This window comes from Micropterus dolomieu, linkage group LG21 (assembly GCF_021292245.1).
Source record: "Micropterus dolomieu isolate WLL.071019.BEF.003 ecotype Adirondacks linkage group LG21, ASM2129224v1, whole genome shotgun sequence".
NCBI lineage: Eukaryota > Metazoa > Chordata > Actinopteri > Centrarchiformes > Centrarchidae > Micropterus > Micropterus dolomieu.
Window position 1 is genome coordinate 3011641 of NC_060170.1, and position 19217 is coordinate 3030857.

At 40.5% G+C, this 19217-nt stretch overlaps 1 protein-coding gene and 1 pseudogene across 1 annotated transcript in view; one reads left to right on the forward strand and one right to left on the reverse strand.

The window, feature by feature from the left end:
- Positions 1 to 5443: 5443 nt before the first annotated feature.
- LOC123959639 lies at positions 5444 to 8776 on the reverse strand (annotated as a pseudogene).
- Positions 8777 to 17814: 9038 nt separating this feature from the next.
- The window catches only part of adgrd2 (adhesion G protein-coupled receptor D2), a 42124-nt gene continuing 40721 nt past the window's right edge, over positions 17815 to 19217 (forward strand). Inside the window, exons 1-3 of the mRNA XM_046034062.1 lie at positions 17815 to 17991; positions 18683 to 18740; positions 18915 to 19154. Coding sequence (XP_045890018.1) covers positions 17815 to 17991; positions 18683 to 18740; positions 18915 to 19154 — 475 coding nt within the window. The remainder of the gene's footprint in view (positions 17992 to 18682; positions 18741 to 18914; positions 19155 to 19217) is intronic.

Genomic DNA, 19217 nt, shown 5'->3' on the forward strand with positions numbered 1-19217 from the left:
AAGCAGCGTTCAGTTATTATGCTCCGTATATCTGGAACAAACTCCCAGATAACTGCAGGTCTGCTGAAACTGTCAGTTCTTTTAAATTAAGACTGAAGACTTTTCTTTTTACCATAGCTTTTAATTAAATATTTAAGATTTTTCTTTTTGCCACTGCCTTTAACTAGTAGCTTGATAACTTACACTGCACTGTAACTTTTACTGTCCAGTTTTCTTTTTCTTTGTTTGTAGCTTTTTACCACTGCTTTTAATTAAATATTTATACGGTGAGAAATGAGTAGGTAATTGAGTAAAAAGATAATGAGAGTGAGATTGAACAGAGTGAAGGAAGTGGTCTTAAATCTCGCGCCCGAGTGATTTGCAGGAACCTCTGTCCACCTGTAAACGCGCAGGTGGGTCCAGAGTATAACTGGATCAAAGTGGCCTGCGGACAGACATGTCCTGGTTTCTCTGTAGTGTCCGAGGGTTTTTGGAGTTTCAGTGGACCCAAAGATTGCTATGGACCAGAGTACAGACTACCTAGAGAGTAGATTAAGTTTACTTCTCTGTTTATTCTCTTTTCAGAATAATTGTAACTCAATTATTTGCTCAACCCCTCAACCTGTTTTTATTTTCCATTTAATTCTTTTAACCCTGATTTTACACTGCACTGTCACTTTTATTATATTTTAATGTGTATTTTTTCAATTTCCCTATGTTGCTTTTAAACTTTGTTATATTTCCCTGTTGCTTTTATGTTTTATGTAAAGCACTTTGAATTACCTTGTTGTTGAAATGTGCTATACAAATAAACTTGCTAGTTGTATATTGTGGACATTGTGGAACCCGCACTATGTCCATAGGCAAGTCTGGTGTAACAGTGCATTGTGACAGGGGTTTGAAGTAATATAGATGTTGCCTATTCATTTCATTTGGCATTTTGAAAATTATGATTTAAAAAATATGATGAATGCAAATTGAGCCCATGATTAAATACATGCAATTCAAATAAACAAAACATTGCATTACCTCCATCCAAGTGTGCCATGACACCAACTAGAACAACTGTAATATAGTATAGCAGTACATCACATCATACTGATGTCATGTTGTGTCAGACAGAGATATTCACAGCCCCAAAATGTTGGACTTATCAGAAGCTGACCCATGAAAACCTACCTGAACCGGAACTACAGAAATATTTTTTTTGAAAGATACCTGATCTGAAATAGACCCAAGAACAGTTACACCGAGTACAACCAATGATCCAGTTTTAAAAAATTTAAAAAATTGTTTTTACATAGAAGTGTTACTAGAAGGTGTATTTCTCCTTTTTTTTGAAGAACCTAGCTACCTGCCAACACCTCCACCTGGGCTAACATATCCAGACCAGTCTATCTATTGAGAAATGTAGATTAACTGGCCCATTTAATTCCTGGTCAGACATCAAACAAGACAAAAGCACAAAGGTCAAAGTAACAGAGCATGACAGGGAGCAACAACTGCAATGTTATTGCCAAATTTTAAATTGTAACCCAATGTGTTACTCAGCAATGCGTTCCTGTGATCAACACTGATCACATCCTCCTGTACTGTAGTGTGATGATATCAATTTATTACACTGGTACTGATACTGATATTTTTGTACTGAACATGAGCAAATTTTCATGATTTCACGACTGTGAAACATGTAAACACAAAGTGTGTACAGCTCAGAACACCTTTTAACAGCAGTTTAACCTAAAACCTGTACACTTAAAGAAAGACTGATATTTATAACAATTCTAATCAATTCTACAAAAATGCATAGGCCTCTATTTTATCAATCAAAACTGTCAGGTGGACAACAGTAACTGTATGATATTGGATTTTTCTTTAAATGCTGCTGCTGCCAAACCCACATATCAGTGTGAGCCTTGTGTTGTACTGGATGAACATGAGGGGTTGACTCAGCTTTGTATTGTCTCACTCCAGCTGGAGCCCAATTCTGAGGACACAACTAACACCGCACTGGCCAGTCCCTCTCTCCCCTGTCTTTCTTCTTTTTTTCATGCCAACACCCTATATTGTTTATATGGCTGCTTTCAAAGGTGGTCTCCGTGGTGACGGTGTGACCCCTGCTGCTGTCGACCAGGTCCTCAGTAGCAGGCCTGATTAATGGCCGAGGGGCGGCCATAAAGACGATCTGCTGTTGCCAGATTAGGCCAGGCAAACATGGCCCTTTATTGCTGACCAGCCAGGAATGTTTGTTTACAAGGGAGCATTCCGCCATTTTCTGCCATCAGATTTACAGAAATGCATCCTGGCTTTCATGAGCTATATATCTGAAGTTGTACTGTAAAATATATACTGTTGGATGAGAGGATTGAAAGTGTCAGCTATTTACTGTGTATGGATATAAGCTTTTTGAGAATTTACGAACTATATTTAAACTGTTTCAACTTCATGAAGCATATGCAGAACTCACTCCCCAAAGTATTAATAACAATGTGTTTTCCCCTCTACAGCTGCTCTGTTTTCATATCATGTTACAGTTTCGTGAGATCAAGATGCAGTATATTTCCCATGGTTTACATACTGGAGAAGTCAACTTGATATCAGGTCTGTTCAACCGAGCAGCTGGGTAAGACAAAAAAAGGAGCGGGGGGGATTGTCACTGTGTTTCTGTCCTGTCCTCTAATGCTCTGCTGGGTCTGTTCTTCTGGGAAAAGCCTTCATCCTCGCTCCACATGTAGGTCACTGGCCTTTTGTGTGCGACGATGCGAGTGTTTGACGTTTCCATACCGCTCTTACAATCCCCAGGTTGTCATGGAAATACACTGGGTGGCAGTGGCAGCAAAGTTACAGTGGAGAAAAGAGTGCGCAAAAGGAGGAGGTCAATTAGCGCGGCCTCTTTTGTGAGCTTCTGCTTACTGTGGCCAAGTCTGTTGATTAAGCGGGCTCTGACCAAAGGCGTTTGTTGACTTCAGGCAAAAAGCAGGACAGATTGCTCAAATAACTGGGAAAAACCAGCGCGCTATTTATCACACAGGAGCCTCATTAAGAACTGCAGCTCTTCAATGTGGTCAAAGCACATGGGTTAAAGATGTATGTGGCTTTCCTGACTGTGTTGAACCATCCCTCCAAAAGCCTGAATGGTCCTCTTCTGAATGCTCAGTCAGCTGCCCATCCACTGTACTAAAGTGCGCAGAGTGTAGTGTTGACTTGGAGCCAGTAAAAGAGCTGTTTGCACACTAAGCTCAGGGCTGGTAGTCTAATGAAACACTCTGTACACATAAACACACACACAGGACTTCAGTTATGTCTGTACATATGATGATAATAAGAGTAGGAACTAATGCATCTAACCATGTGTGTAGGCAGACCCAGGACACATTGGGAAAATTTAGGCTATTGCCTTATGTATTTTCACAACAGAAATTTTCCAAATGTTGAATATTTAAGTAGGTCAGGGCCGTTTCACCATGTTGTGTGAACATGTTGTTCTGGGATGCAAAGGGAAATGCCTTAGTATCTCTTGCTCTGCATTTCTGTTGACTGCCACTGTTTTTGTGACCCAGTTTGCCCCACTCCAAGATACTTTCCTGTTTTCACCAGCTGTCAGGTTTACAAGAAGTTTGAATTACCACTTGTGTTGGGGTTAAAGGAAAAATCTGTAACAACCTGGGTTGTCGTGTTTCCCAAGCCTTTTTCAGAAATCTAAATCTATCTGTTAAAGTAATGGCTTTTTATTATTCATACTGCAGGTGTTTGATAAATAAATGTTACTTATGGCTTTATTCAGAATTGACAGATCATTTACTTAAAACTGCAATAGCTGATTGCTTTGGCCACTTTTGTGAGTTGGTCACAGTTGCCAGTCACCTGGCGAAGTCCAATACTCACTTTTTGTCACAGCCAGAACTGGAACTCTAGTATTTTGTGTGGTGGGCACGGCTTCATTTCTGGCACCTGGTGGAGCTCCTCACCTGAACCGCATCATCTCATCTACTTCCTGGTGAAATACTGCTAGTTTCCTGCTACTCATAGATGACCTACGATAGATTCCTGTACCCCTGGAACACCAGTCGGACCGCACCATCTCAAGCCTGCCTGCCTCCTGCCTTCATCAGCCCTGCCAGCCAACTCACCAACAGATCATTTGTCAGTAAAGACTGACTGATTTTTAAAAACAATTTTTTTTTACTACACCTGTTGCATTCTGTATCCGCTCCTGGGTCACATAACACTTTTAGTTCTGTTTTTGGTCTCCACCAACTCTTTAGGGAATATCTGGCTCTTTAGCTGCTAAATACTAAACAGTTGTGTTCACCAGCTAGTCGCTAACTGTGTCTGTCTGCCAGTTGGTGCTGAGCAGGTTGAGTAGGCTACAATGTCTTATTAGAGCCTTTTCGCTGAAAACAGCATCCTGCTGAGGATAAAAACATCACTCAGCAGTGACAGCGAACCAAAACAATAAAGTTGTGGGCGGGACAATTAAACACTGACCTGAAACTCACTACGAACTTATTCCTTTTATTTTGTCTGTCTAAGGGTCACTTTGCCATCAATCGGAAGCACCCGCAGCTGGGGAAGTCACATGCATGTGTTGCCTTCAACTCCCCAAGTGTAGGGTGGCTGTGGCTCTCGGAGTAGAATGGTCATCCACTTATCAGAAAGTTGATGGTTTAGTTCCCGGCTTCCCCAGTCTGGATGTCAAAGTATCCTTGGGCAAGATACTGCAGATCTTTAACTTCAACTTTATCATTCTTATCTTCAACTTTATCATTCTCCTTAGTGACAAAGTACATCATGACTTTATCCAAGCTTTGCACAACCCCAACCTTCACCGGTCTAGTAACTATGGCTGTCTGATAAATGCTCTGTATTTGTATAGCGCCTTTCTAGTCTTCCGACCACTCAAAGCGCTGTTACACTACATTGCATTCACTCATTTATCCACATTCATACACTGAGCATAAGTGCTCAAACGGAACTAACATTCATACAGCTCAACGCATTTATACAGTGAACACACACTTTCTCATCAGGTCATTGTGTTGTTTGTTTTTATATATATATTAAGTCAGGCAGAACACAAGCACTGACAAGTTAATACGTTGGGACGCCTTTAAATCATATTTGCTCAAATGGTGCGTACGCACAGCACATTTAGTGTTTTTGATCTCCAAAATGCTTTTGTGGCAGCAAGTCTCTGTAGCCAGGTTCCAAATTCTTGTGGAAAGGCTTTGCAGAGGAATTCAGGTTTTTAAAGCAGTACATTAATGTCTATGATTTGGTGGGGCATGGTTAACTATAATTGGAATGACCATATGTCCACATGCTTGATATTTGTTGAATTCAAGATGTTACTCTGAAAAATGTCAGACTCAGAAACCATATGTAACATGTGCAGTTGAAAATAGTAAATGCAGTAGTAAATAAACTCCTTATCAGTTCATTAAAATACCCAAACTTCAGCATATTTAGTGGTAGCTACGGCATTTATTTTTTGTTTCTCTTGCAGGAGTCAAACAAACATTAATCACATGTTACACAACAGAAGGGTGTGTAACATGTGAATGAAAAATAGGGAAGCATGGCCATGAGATGTAACAAACAGTGACAAAAAAAGTAATGTTGTATTAAGAGTTAATTTGTTATTGATATTTCCAGGAGAAAATCCCCTGTATTTTCAAGGGAGAGAGGGAAGGGATAGGTGGTACAGTAGGAGGTGGGAGAGTGGCAGTGGGTGGTAAGGAAGAAAGGGTCCAGAGGGTGAAAGACCGGCTTAAGTTAGCCAGGGGTGAAGCTGGAGCTGCTCCAGAGAGGGACGTTGCTGAGGGTCTACTGCCAAACACAGGCGCAACACGTCCTGGCAATTCTGAGACAATTGAGAGTCGTTGATGTTCAGTTTGTTGCTCAGGAATCTCGTTGTCTCAAATCGTGTGTTCTTGTGCAGTATATCGTACAGGACCACTCCCAGCTGCCACACTGTGGTTCCAGCACTGGTACCATTCTGGCGGGATGTGGGCTGAGGTACCGTAGAAGATCCTATACAATGACGTCTTCTTTGTGAAGCAGCTGAGGCCAAAATCAATCAGTCTCAAGCGTGGGACATCAGAGCTGGTTTCAATCGGGATGTTTTCCACCTTGATGTCCCGGTGGAAGATGTTCTTTGATTGAAGCTCCCTGGCTGCTTCTACCAGTTGCTTCAGAATCAGTCTGGCCTCCTCCTCCTGCAGCGACCCTCCTTTGACTTTGATGTATTTCAGGAGGTCAACTGAGGGGACTGGACGCTCCGAGACCAGGATGAGCTCCTGGTCCAGAGTCCAGATCATAATAATCCAGTAGGGAAGTGGCTGCAGATTTCCCTACTGATGCTGCTGCTCCACTGGCCATCTTTATCATGACAGCCACCTCAAGAGGGAGCGTCCTCTTATTCTGACAGATGCCTTTACAGATGACATTGTCCCTGGGAATGCGTTTTATTGCTACAGGGAAATGATCAGCTCTCCTGTAACCAGCGTAGACTGATCCGTGGCCTCCCTCACCCAGCAGGTTTAGCTGCTTGTATTTTGCCTCAAACTCCTGTCTGCTGGTTTCCTCTGAGGTGAATGTAGTTTCAGAGTCCCTCTTCTTCCAGGGCATTTTGTCCTCATGTCTCTGGTCCAGGTTAGAGACCCTCTGTCTCTTTCCTGGTCCATCTCCATTTTGAGTGACTTTCCTATTTATTCGCTTCACCCTGACAACGTCCTCCGAGAGTTCATGCCAAGAGGTCCTCTTCCTTGAGACCTCCTCGTCTCTGGAGGCTTTTCTTTTTCTTGGGCCCATGCCTCCATAGCCAGACTCCGAGACCCCCTTCCTCTTCCATGGTGCATTTCTATCAGAACCTGTCTTTCTCTTCCTGGTGACAGAGACATCACTGGGCTCTGTGCTGCTGCTGTTGTTTTCTATAAATGAAAAAACTCCGGTGAACCAGCTAGCTAGCTGCATGTAATGAATTCTGGTTACTAATTGTATGAAATGGCCTTTCTGCCAAGTCACAAGACGGGGCCAGCTTATGTTTGCATTTTCCCAGAAAAAGTTTCATAGCGTGTAGTATGTTCACGGAGGCCACCAGAATTAACACAAAATGAAAGTTCCTAGTAGTTGCTTTAAGTACAATTTGGAGCTTATTTTAAATACCTTAAGTAGTTTGCATAATATCTTGTAAACCCATATGTTTGGTATGTAAAATCTAAATCCCACCGTCTCGGAGCGGATCACAGACTGTCTCTCGGACATATCCGCATGGATGAAGGCTTGCCACCTTCAACTAAACCTCTCTAAGACTGAACTCTTGGTCATTCCAGCCAAGCAATCTATCCACCATAACATCAAACTACAAATTGACTCCTCAACCATCACTCCAACCAGGGTGGTGAGAAACTTGGGTGTCATGATTGATGACCAGCTGTCCTTTTCAGACCATGTTGCTGCTGTCACTCGGTCGTGCTGCTTTGCTCTATACAACATAAGGAAAATCAGGCCCTACCTCACTCAGTACGCCACCCAGCTTTTGGTACAGGCCATGGTTATCTCTCGCCTCGACTATTGCAATGCCCTCCTAGCAGGTCTTCCAGATTGTGCAGTGAAACCCTTACAAATGGTTCAGAACGCAGCAGCGCGTCTGGTTTTTGATCAGCACAAAAGGACTCATGTCACTCCATTACTCAGTGACCTCCACTGGCTCCCCGTGGCCTCCCGAATCATATTCAAGTCACTAATGCTTGCATACAGAGTGACTACTGGGTCTGCACCCATCTACCTAAACTCCATAATACAAACTTACGTTCCTTCTCAGACAATACGCTCCTCCAACAAACGCCGCCTGGCTCTGCCATTCCTTCACACAAAGCAATCCCAGTCCCGGCTGTTCTCATCTGTGACACCACGATGGTGGAACGAGCTACCACACGCCATCAGAGCAGGGGCGTCCCTTTCTAACTTCAAGAAGCTCTTGAAAACTCATCTCTTCCTCACACACTTCCTCTTATAACACCTCTAACTCCTAACCTCTAACATGCACTTCCTGTGCTCTTCTTCTTCTATCCCCTACAATTATCTTGTATTGATAGCACTTTTTTGTTAACTCTTACTTCCTTCCCTAGGTATTTACCCCATTGATGTGATATGTACCATGAGCTCTTACTAGTATTTATTGCTGCTCTTACTAGTATGTATTGTCAGTTGTAGATCTGTAGTTGATGCTCTATTGATGCTTGTATGTTGTTCCTCAAATGTAAGTTGCTTTGGATAAAAGCGTCTGCCAAATGAGTAAATGTAAATGTAAATGTTAAAAAGCTGTTTACATATTTTGACAATAATCCAATAATATGTAACACTCTGAAAGACCCAAGTATTTCTTTTTTTGATACTTTTTTTATTATGTTATTTAACTGAAATTTTAGAATGCAGGACTTTTACTTGTGATAGATTATTTTTACACTGTTGTATTTGTATTATAACTTAAGTTAAGGATATGAGTTCTTTTTCCACCAGTGGGACTAATTTGCTGTTTTTTACAGGACGTCTTACTTACCTATTCTCTCAGAAGCTGAAGGATGAAGATTTTTTAACTCCTGCGCTATATAACGATCCATGTCAATGTTGAACAAGGTACAAACACGATTACTTTACTTTATTTTAATTTACAGTAAAGGGTGAACCAACACTTTTAACTTGTGAGTCTAGTGAGTGTTTGATCTAATATTTGGAGAACTGATCACAGAATGTTCTATGTGTTAGAATTCTATTATGATCTCATCAAAGTGTTGCTAGAATTCTGTGTGTTTCTGTGTGTGTGTGTGTGTGTGTGTGTGTGTGTGTGTGTATGTTTACATAAATAAATGCTAACTGACCAAAATTCAATTGAAACACTATGTTTTCTTTTGATTCCAATAAAGCATTTTAATGTACAACATATGGCCAAAGATATTTGGACACCCATTCAAATACTGTTGTGTGCTGTTTGGGCTATTTTATTAAGCTAAATCTGAATTCTCTGCTGCAGCAGATCCACACATATTACATGGAATACTACAGCATACTATACAAAATGTTACAGGAAATCATCAAAGGAAACCATTAGGTAGGTTATTTTTTCTATTACGAGCTATGCTGTTGTAGTGAAGTATTTTTGCTTGTCCCCTTCCTGTTTCAACAAGAAAATCCCCCTGTGTGTACTAATTCTAAGTAGGTTTTGTGTATGTAGTGTGTTCACTGGAAAAGTCAAGTCAAGTCAATTTTATTTATGAAGCCCAATATAACAAATCACAAATTTGCTTCATGGGCTTCTCAATGTGTACGATGCCATGCATAGATTGGACCCTAATTAATAAAAGGAAAAACCCAAAAAACGGGAAAAGCTGAAAGACCCATAGGCATAAAAACTGAGGAGGGATCCCTCTCTCAGAACAGAGTAAAATAGATCAACATAATAAAATTACTTTATGGACAATCAGCATGACAAAATTATTGATAGAACAAATGGATCTGGGAGAGTCGCCTAACAGACCTGAGCCATACTACCTCCTCTCCACCAAAGAGACCCGAAGTAGGCAAGGCTCAAGACCACCATTCACACAGATACAAACAGGACAACATGCACACAATGGAGAGAGAAAGGGAGACTGAATCTCCTGGAGGACAAAAGTCCAGGTCCAAACATGTGGAAAGAGACAACGACAGCCAGGGGGAGAAAGAGAGGTCCCAGGATGACAGAAAGGGAGTTAAAGAGATGTAGTGGTTTACAGAAAGATACAGTAAAATCACACTATTCAAATTAGCTTTATTGGCATGAATGTAATAACAACATTGCCAAAGCATCATATATACACAACATAAGAACAATCAGCCCCATACATTTCATTAAACAATTAAAGCATAAAGTAATCAAAGTGTATGTGTGTTTGTGTTAAAAAAAACAAACAAATAAAAAAAAACTTTCACACCAACATTCTTGGCTGTAACAATTTGAGAAATCCCACAGTTGTCGAGAGTTACTATTACTTGATCAAACCGGTATCTATGTTGAGCAGGGTCATTGGCCAGCATCCCAGTTTTATAAGAATTTAGGAGCAGGAAATTACCTGACATCCAGTTTTTCACAACAGACAAGGAGTCTATGACTGTTTATGATTTGGCCAAGAGGTAAAATGTAAAGAGGGAAAAGCACATGGCCAAAATCAGTGCACTGAGGTACTCCATATTTCACATGGGAAGACAGATGGGAAGAGCTGCTGGTACTCTTTTCTGCCCTCTCTATATCAGTTTTTTTTTTTTTGCATCATACCTATATCATACCTGAATTTATATCTTTTCTATGTTCTATAGATAAATTAACCATCTTCACTTAATTTAACATCAGCTTGAAAGCAAATGAAAACACAAATAATAATTTTTTTTTTTTTTTTGTGAAAACATTCAGGCGTCAAGGGGTTAACCTTACAAAGCCTGGTTCCAAAAGGGCACAAAGAGAAGTCAGATGATGACACAACAGAGCTTAGAAAGTAAAATCCTTCCCTACCAGGAGCTGATCATTTGTGTGACACACTAAAAGTAGAGAAGAGAAAATATCCACGGATTTCGCAGGGACTACAAGGAACTAGGGGCAACTTTATTGGGTGCTTTTTCATGAAACAGGTTGCTACAGCCTGGATATGGCGGGACATTAAAAAAAGGTTTACATGCTGTGTTTTACTAATGCACTAATTTGTACTAGTTGCATCCAGGTTGTGAACAGTGCAAGATGCTGACCCATCTATACGCGCTTGTTTGGGTTGTTCAAGTGGCCCATAGAGCATGTCTTATTATTTTGCTAATTTATCAAACTTTCTTACCTCAGCTTACTCGACCTCAGAAGATCACTCAGTCACAGCTTTGCAGCATGACCCATCAGGATGAGCTCAATTAAGTCTCCTGGTTGGCTCTAACCCGTTTTCCAGTGGTTCAAACCAGCCCAGAGGAAAAATCTTTTTCTCAGAATAGTCTTTTCTTTAACACAAATGGATACTGAATTGAGATTACAATAGGAGATTGGAAGTCACAGATGAGATCTCATCATTGTATCCTTTTGAGTTCATTAATGTCTTTCTTATTGCTCTTAATTGCTCTTGCTCTGGGGAGATATTCGTGAGCTTGATCGTATTACATTAATGTCCATGCTTGAACCATGCTGGAGGCTTTCCCTGAGCTGGATTTGAACCCTGCCTTTGCTGTTCATGGGACAACAACACTGCCACTGCACCATCCAGCTAAAATTAACAGCGAAGCACTGATTGTCTTTAAATAGAGTAGAATTTTCCTTTACTTAAAAGAGGAGAAATACCAAATCCACAATTAAAGTCCTCAAAATTTTACTCAAGTAAAAGGTATAAAAGTATTCATAGTGAATGTACTTAAGTATCAAAAGTAAAAGTGCTTATTGTGCATGACAGATACATGTTGTATCTCAGTTCTTGCGTGTATTCGGTCCTTAATGAATTAATCTCAAAACATAATGTCAAAGGATTGGGTGTTCCAGTTATGCTGGCTGTGACTACCTTAACAAATTGGAAAACATGACATTTGAAAGTGCATTATTTTCAATGTCAAAATGTATTTTATTTTTCTCAGTAACTTGTAACAGATAATTAACAATAAATACAATAAGGATTTGAAATTAAGGGGAGTAGAAGTACAAACCCCCATAAAAAGAAAATACTCAACCTCAACATTTGACGTAAGTAAAGTACTTGAGTAAAATAACCCCTAAGAGGCATCACTAAGACAAAACTGAGAAATATCTTGGAGCTTCTTTTCTGATCCACATTCTGGACTGAAATTACACTTAGAGAGCTCGTCTTTTAATCAAAATAAGATGATTTTTTGCTCCAGTATGAGAAAACTGAGACATATTTGAGAAGAATCATGAGATCCCAGGAGTCATAGCTGAGTTTTCTTTGAGCTCTTTCTCTGATCTCATGGTCCAATGTTCAGGAGACTTAAATAAGACTTATTTAAGATCAGTTAGAGATCTCTTATTTTGATCAGAGTCAGACATAAATGAGATTCTATGTGGTTGTTTCTCCTGAGATGAATTTGAGAAGTGGGAGAAAAGGCCTTTGGTCTCACCTTGGTATTAAAAGCAGCTCATTTGTGTCTAGGAGAAAAGAAGGAAACAACTACGAGATCTCATCTTGGATTTTGCTTTCCTATGGGAGGTTCTAACTTGAAGCCACTACTGGCTATGTGAGCATTGTTTCACTTGATGTTGCCCAGTGCTGGGCAAGTTACTTCCAAAATGTAATACATTATAGATTACTAGTCACTGTCATTTGAGAGTAATTAGTTATATTACAATATTACTGTCTCTGAATTCCAATGCTTTACAGTACTTTTGCGTTACTTTGAGTACAGACCGGAAGTGCTAGCTAGCTAGCTACGTTTGTGTTAAAGGTGTTTACAGCCGGTGTGATGTAATGCATTATTATTAATAATAATAAAACCTCCAGATCAGGTTGAATGTGTGGCACCCACTTGGGTTATGCATGGCAGCCATTTTGCGCCAGAACGCTCACCATATTGGAGTAATACAAGACTAAGAGTCTACAGCCATGCTCACAGCTCAATGTGGCTGTAGCAGTGCTTTTCACTAAATGCTAACATCTGCATCCTATATGCTCACAGTGACAATTTTAACATGCTGCTAACACAATGCGGATGTTTAACTAATAATGTTTACCTCATCTTAGTTAAGTATGTCAACAGTTGCTAACCAGCACCAAACATTAGACAAATTCATCTTTCACTGGATAAGTGGCTGTGGATGAAAAGTCAGGGGATTACCAAAGCTAAAAATAGGCACTGTCTAATTACAATCTGTGGCCAAGTTACAATCTGAAAAAAAGCACATCAGTTGTGCTAGCTACCAATCATTCATATTTTATTTCTAAATGGAAAAATGGGTGCCCCAGGCACACGAGATGTCCGTAGCAAAACTCACTCAACAACACCTTCAAAATAAAAACTGCTAGAACCTCTCAAAGGACATGAGGCAGGCTTTTGACATCACTATTTCTGTTGAAAGAGCCTTCAAATGATCCTAGTGTGAACCCAATTCAAACTAAGACGTTTCTTTTTTTACTAAATAAACACTTATTATCACTGTAGCGTGCCTCGCACCATCTTTGAGAATAACTTTATTTATTATGTCATAGCACAGGGACTTTGTCTGAGGCATTATTGCAGAGGTTTCTTTGGAGCAGAGAGTACACAACAGTAGAATGTGAACTTATACTCTAGTGCAACTACTGCAAAGGAACCCCAGCTACAGCGTGCATATCTCTCATCATTGTCCTGTGAGATATAAAGGCGTCCTGTGTATAGCCTACTGTGTGTACTGTGTGTGTAAGTGTTATATGTTAATCTTTATTGGGTTTTACTGCAATGACACGGCAGTGTGGCATCTGTTCACAGTCAAGCTGAGTTGGATGATTACAGAGAAAGAGTAACATTCTCTTACAGTGAGAACAAATTTATAACAGGGTCAAACTATCACTTGCTGACAAGGAACTAATTTCAACTTCATCACAAACTCAACATGGACAATTATTTTGTCTCTATGTATCACTGTCTATCTTGTGATTATAAAACTGCGTAGCCCATCAATATTCTGGCTTCAACACTTTGAAAAATAAAACCAAAACTATATGAAAGGTAAGAGTAAAACATGTTTCTCAGGTATTGTGGGGAATCTGAACCTTTATTTCAGCAACACAGGAAGGCAAAACATTTTGTTTTTAAATTTCACTAAGAAACTTTAAAAGCATACATGCCTCATTGTACTTTCCAGAAACCTTTCAGGATCTGTTGTTCCCTATCCATTTCTCTTCAGTGCTAATACTGACAAGAACTGTAAGTGACTGGGTTTTCACAGCAACGCCTGCAAGCCCCAGCGTGATTGAAGGAGAAAGTTGTTGTTCAGTTAGATGAATAGGCGACAAGAGAGGAGGGCGCAGGGGGAAAGCGACGTCCAGGAGTCTCAGCCTGGAGGAGCCTTTGTTCCTGTGGGCTCTTGTCCAGTTTTTCACACTGAGAGCAGATACCCAGGAGGAATACTAATGGCTGGCTTTGTCATAGCCAGTCTTTGTCTGGATCACTGGATTGTGGACATTAGGGATGTTAAGGCTTTACTCCACCAGTCTTACTCTCAAGTACATCAGTCTCTGTGTGTGAGTCTGCCCAGACAGGTGTGTGGACAGCCACACTAGGCAAGATGTTTGTGTTAAAGGATTATTCCTGCGGTGATAACATTGTACTCACCAAGTTAACCACTGAGTTCTATACAGCGACATTGCTAAAAAAAAGTTTTTTATTTAAAAGGGACAGGGCACATTAATGGACATTTAGTGTAAATATGCCAGATTTAGCCAGAAGGCTAATTTTCATCTGTAGTGTCCCGACAGGTCATTAAAAAAAAGAGGTCAATATAAGAAAAGTTCAACAAACAATAGAAAGAATATTAAAATACTCCACAATATTATTAATAAGGTTATTAAGACATGTAGTTTCAGGGTGCTATTTATGCAAGAAAGTGCTATTCTATGCAAATAAATGCTATTAAATGGATTAAAGTGCTAGTCAGTGCAGTAAAAGGCCGCATCTAGTGTGGGACCACACAGCAGGGTAAGTCTCCAGCTGAATGATCCCACAAGGTCCTTCACTAGAGTCCAGAATCATGAAGGGTCACTGTACGTGAAAGCCAGACAATTGTAAGTAACTATATGTATACTTAAACACACATATGCCAGACACACACCAACAATGTAAATAATTTAATTAGTGATCATAGACTTGATGTGTCTTGAGCCATTGTTTAAGCCAAGTCTTGATTGTAGGTGAAGTGGGGCATTCACAACTGCAGCCGGTAATTTGTTCCAGATCTCAGTACCCTTCACGGATAATACAACAAAGCAGTAGTCTCTCCCGACTTTTTAACTAATATCATATTCATTCAACAGCAGCAAGGAGTATTTTTATTTTTTTTTAGTTTACAAAACATAACGTTTCTTAATGCCCACTGGCTGAAATAAAAAATAAAGCAGGTGAATCCTGACTTTTGAACTTTGCACATGTATTTCTAAAGCCTCGCATATACTCTGGAGTGGACAGGACAGCTGCAGACCTTGCGGATGCAAACTACTTCTGTTTATACTACTTTCTGGAGTCAGCTTGGCGGACACGTTCCACACAGACACTACGCGTGCCCCCTCTGATGACGATTTTTTCGAGCAGACACCATAGACAGTATATTACTGGACGAAGCCACCCCGCTGATTTGAATGGAGAGCAGTGAAGCCAGTTTTGGACCAATAAAATACTACTACAGGGTTACTTCCTGTTGGCACCAGTGTCTACTGTGCATGATTGCGCAGCATAACCGTGGTTTAATTACGTAAAGCAACGCAGAAACACCGTAATTCTGGTAGCTGCATAGCTGCACCAACAAAAAGTTTCATGGCTCAGTGTGTTTGACTGACTTGAATCGTCACTGATTAATCAGCCCACCTACGAGGCTCACCTGCCAAACACCAACACAGCGTCACTGATCGCCGAATAGTTGTTTTAGATTCACTGAAAGTTTATAATCTAAACAATATGGTTACATCTCTCGTGTGCGACGGGATGTCACAGGGTTTTGATGTAATTTTTGGGCCTACAAGGAACCGTCCGTGCAGGCTTTGGTCGGCTTTACTGTTTCAACTGTGGCTTACCCCCTTGGCAGACACGGACAACTGCATACCCCACGGACGCGGACTACTTCTGTTTATACTACTTTCTTCAGTCAGCTTGTCGGACACATTCCACACATGCGCAGTAAATCGGTTGGTGCCCTGGTAGCGCTAGTGCGGTCACAAAAAACTGGAGGCACACAGATGTCCGCACAGACCCTATGCGTACCTCCTCTGATGAGGATTTTTTAGACACGCTGACCCTCGCGTACTCACAGACGTGGAAAGTATAATCCTTGCCCAAGAGCAGTATTCAGTATTTTTACAAAACATACATCATTACTTAACGCCAGTCTCTTCCGAGAGTCCAAGCATCACTGGCTGTAGCAGCCGGAGTTTCTTTTAAAGTTTCACGTTGCTGTGCTGCTTTAGCAGATGTTTCAGGGATCAGATGCAGAACTGTTAACGGTTGATAGCTTTTTGCTGGTCGCACTGAGTTTACAACGGACAACAATGTTCTTTGCATCTTAGACTGTAACATGGCAGTAACAGCAGTAACAGGAGTAACGTTACTTCCAGCTGTTGAAAGAACGCTTCTCTCCCTCATTCTCCATTCCTTCTTTAGCTTCCTGGCTAACAGCTGACTTGCAGCACTCGCCCACTCACGTCAAGGTTGGTGCGTCCAGTAATGCAGTAACATGTGAAGGCCCATACTTCTGCGTAGGGTCTATGGCGTAGCTACGCCGTAGGCGATGCACGTAGCCATGCATTTATACTTGTGCGACTCGGTCGGCTCGAAGGCATTACGCGGCTACCCAGTCGACCAATCACAGAGCTTACTCGACCTGTAGTTACATTTTTGAGGAGGTGCACGTCAGGCGACGACGTAGCCTCTGCGTAGCCCCGTAGCCTAAGCCATCAGTAAATAAATAATAAATTGCACTTTACTGCCGAACACTGTTTTAAATGTGATCAAATGTAAAACCAGTGATAATAAGAACCTCAATCTGTCCAAAATATTATTTCATATAACATCATTTAAGTATTTTTAAATAGACAAGTCACTTTGCAATTACTGTATTTCTATTATCATTTTTATTTAATTAGAAATTCATTTTATTTAATTAGAAATGTTAACGTGCACAACCAATGACTTCCACCAGCTCTTTTTAGCCGGTGAAATATCTCATCTCAGTAAACATTTCATACTGAAATGTATCCGTCAAACATTGTCAAACCCACAGGCATTGGGATACAAGTTGGAACATTAGCTTGCACAGCCGTTGGTGGTTCTCCGACACTATGCTAGATTCTGCTAGCCCATGTTGTGGTGACCCTCACATTGCTGGTTGTAGTGGTCCTTCTCCCATTGTTAACATTCCTCAAAGTGTGCTAACTTAAATATGCCTACACTTACACAAAAAACTGTTTAGTGTGTACAGTGCAATCTTAACTTAAATAAGTAACAAAATAAATATTTCAAAAATAAAACCCAACATGTGATCAACTGGAGTTATTGAACATCTCATAAGTCATATTGTTTCTTGAATGAGTGATTCACTTGACTGACAATGTATTCTGTTTATTTCAGTTGTGTTTTCTAGTCTACTTGCTTGTCCCACCTTAGCTTCTTACCTTTTTGCCCAAGTCTAAATTGTGAGGTCAGGTGTTTAAATATGTGACCTATACAATTTTTAGTGATCAATGTGTTAATCTGAAAATGCAGATGAAAAGCATTTGGCATATGTACTGTATTGTGAATACACATTTGATGTCAAAAGGCATACTTTTCAAGCATGTTGCACAAAACCATCAGATGAAAGTAACCCAAACAAACCAAACTTTAAGATTTATTGTACGCAGATTGTACTACAACATTTTTATTGACTATACAGTATTAAAACCGATGTCCAGTTAACTTTAGAATCCCATAGAAAGTAAAATGAAGGGCTATGTGGTAAAAATGTCCGCTGCCCTGCTGCTCTTGATGAACTCTCTGTGCCAAATGCTTGACACTGCTTGCGTAAGTAGGGTTCTTTTTAAAAAAAAATGGCATTTGCATGACAAAGGCAGATGGCTTCAGGGTACTAAGGAGGGAGGGATGGGTGGGTGGGGGTCTGAAGGGAAGCAGGAGGCAGGAGACAGACTGAGACTCTTGGACAGACGCACTGGGATTGCTGGCTCTCTCCCAGTCAGGACACCAGACACTCTGCTGGATATGCTGGATATTGAAGCCGAGATACTGGATGAGGAGTCTGCACCAGATTTGGGTTTGAACGTACCACACATGGAGTTTGTTCACAGATTACTCAGAGGCTTTCTGCTGCTTTGGAGGAAAATGGGGATTCTACAACTGAGAGTGCAACAATGAATTAGGACGTACACTCAAGATTTTTGAAAACTACCTGTTGAAGAGAGACACACTAAAGTGTTTCTGGCTTGCCTTACCATGCCATACTCAAAGCATTTGAGATATTATTGGCACAAATACCCATAATCAATAGGGTCTTGGATTTACTTTATGACTTACCTAACTCTAAGTGAATTGCATCTGGATCCAGTGGTAGTAATATATCCTGGGTAAGCTAGTTTATTTCACTTGGAGACTACGCTGTGTTAGAGATGACTGGGGCCCTGCATACTGGACTCATACTCTTCTCATTTGCGGTAATAACCTTCTCATTCTCTACCATAATATAACAAGAGCTAAGCAAATAGTTTTCTGTGTGTTTCTTTTCTAACTTGTATTAAGATTTCATTCTTTTATTTGAAAATACTACTCAGTGCCTCAACATTTGGATATAATGATACCTGAAATTCCATAGCACTGATTACTGTTCTCACGTGTTACCCATCTATTTTCAAATGGCGGATTATATATTATATATATTTATTATATTAAATGTGCAGGCAAATGCTGTACAGAAACTGTTAAAATAATAAATTAAACTTGACTTTTTCTCCTTTAGGTGTTATGTGACAGTGAGCCAACACATGCTGTGCCAGACAGAGTGGGGGACTCACATGGTGAGACAGTTAATCACTTTTAGTGGCCATCTAGCGGCCAGCAGTTTGAATTCATAGTACTTACTTCCCTTGTACATCTACTTGATCAATTAAAAAATCATCAAATATGTATTTGATTGATGCCACACTATTTATAATTTATGGTTTTGTTGTTTTCTGTGTCTGACTCTCCAGAACAACCCAGACTAGTCCATCTAACTTCTCACTGGGCTCTCCAGTTGGTCAATGACTCGCTTGCTTTCTCCAGGGCTGACAGCTTCTGTAGAGGCCAGCTCAGCTCACTTGCCTCTCTCGACCAGTCAGAGGAACGGGAAGGAGCCTTGGAGCTTCTTCAGCAGACTGGACTTCACTCCCCTATCTGGGTCAGGGATCCCAGCAAAGCAGCCTCCCAACCTGTGGCCCTCTCCAAACAATGTGAGTGAAAATAGCAGACCTACAAGCTAATAAAACAAGTACAGAAATACAAAAGTAAAATGT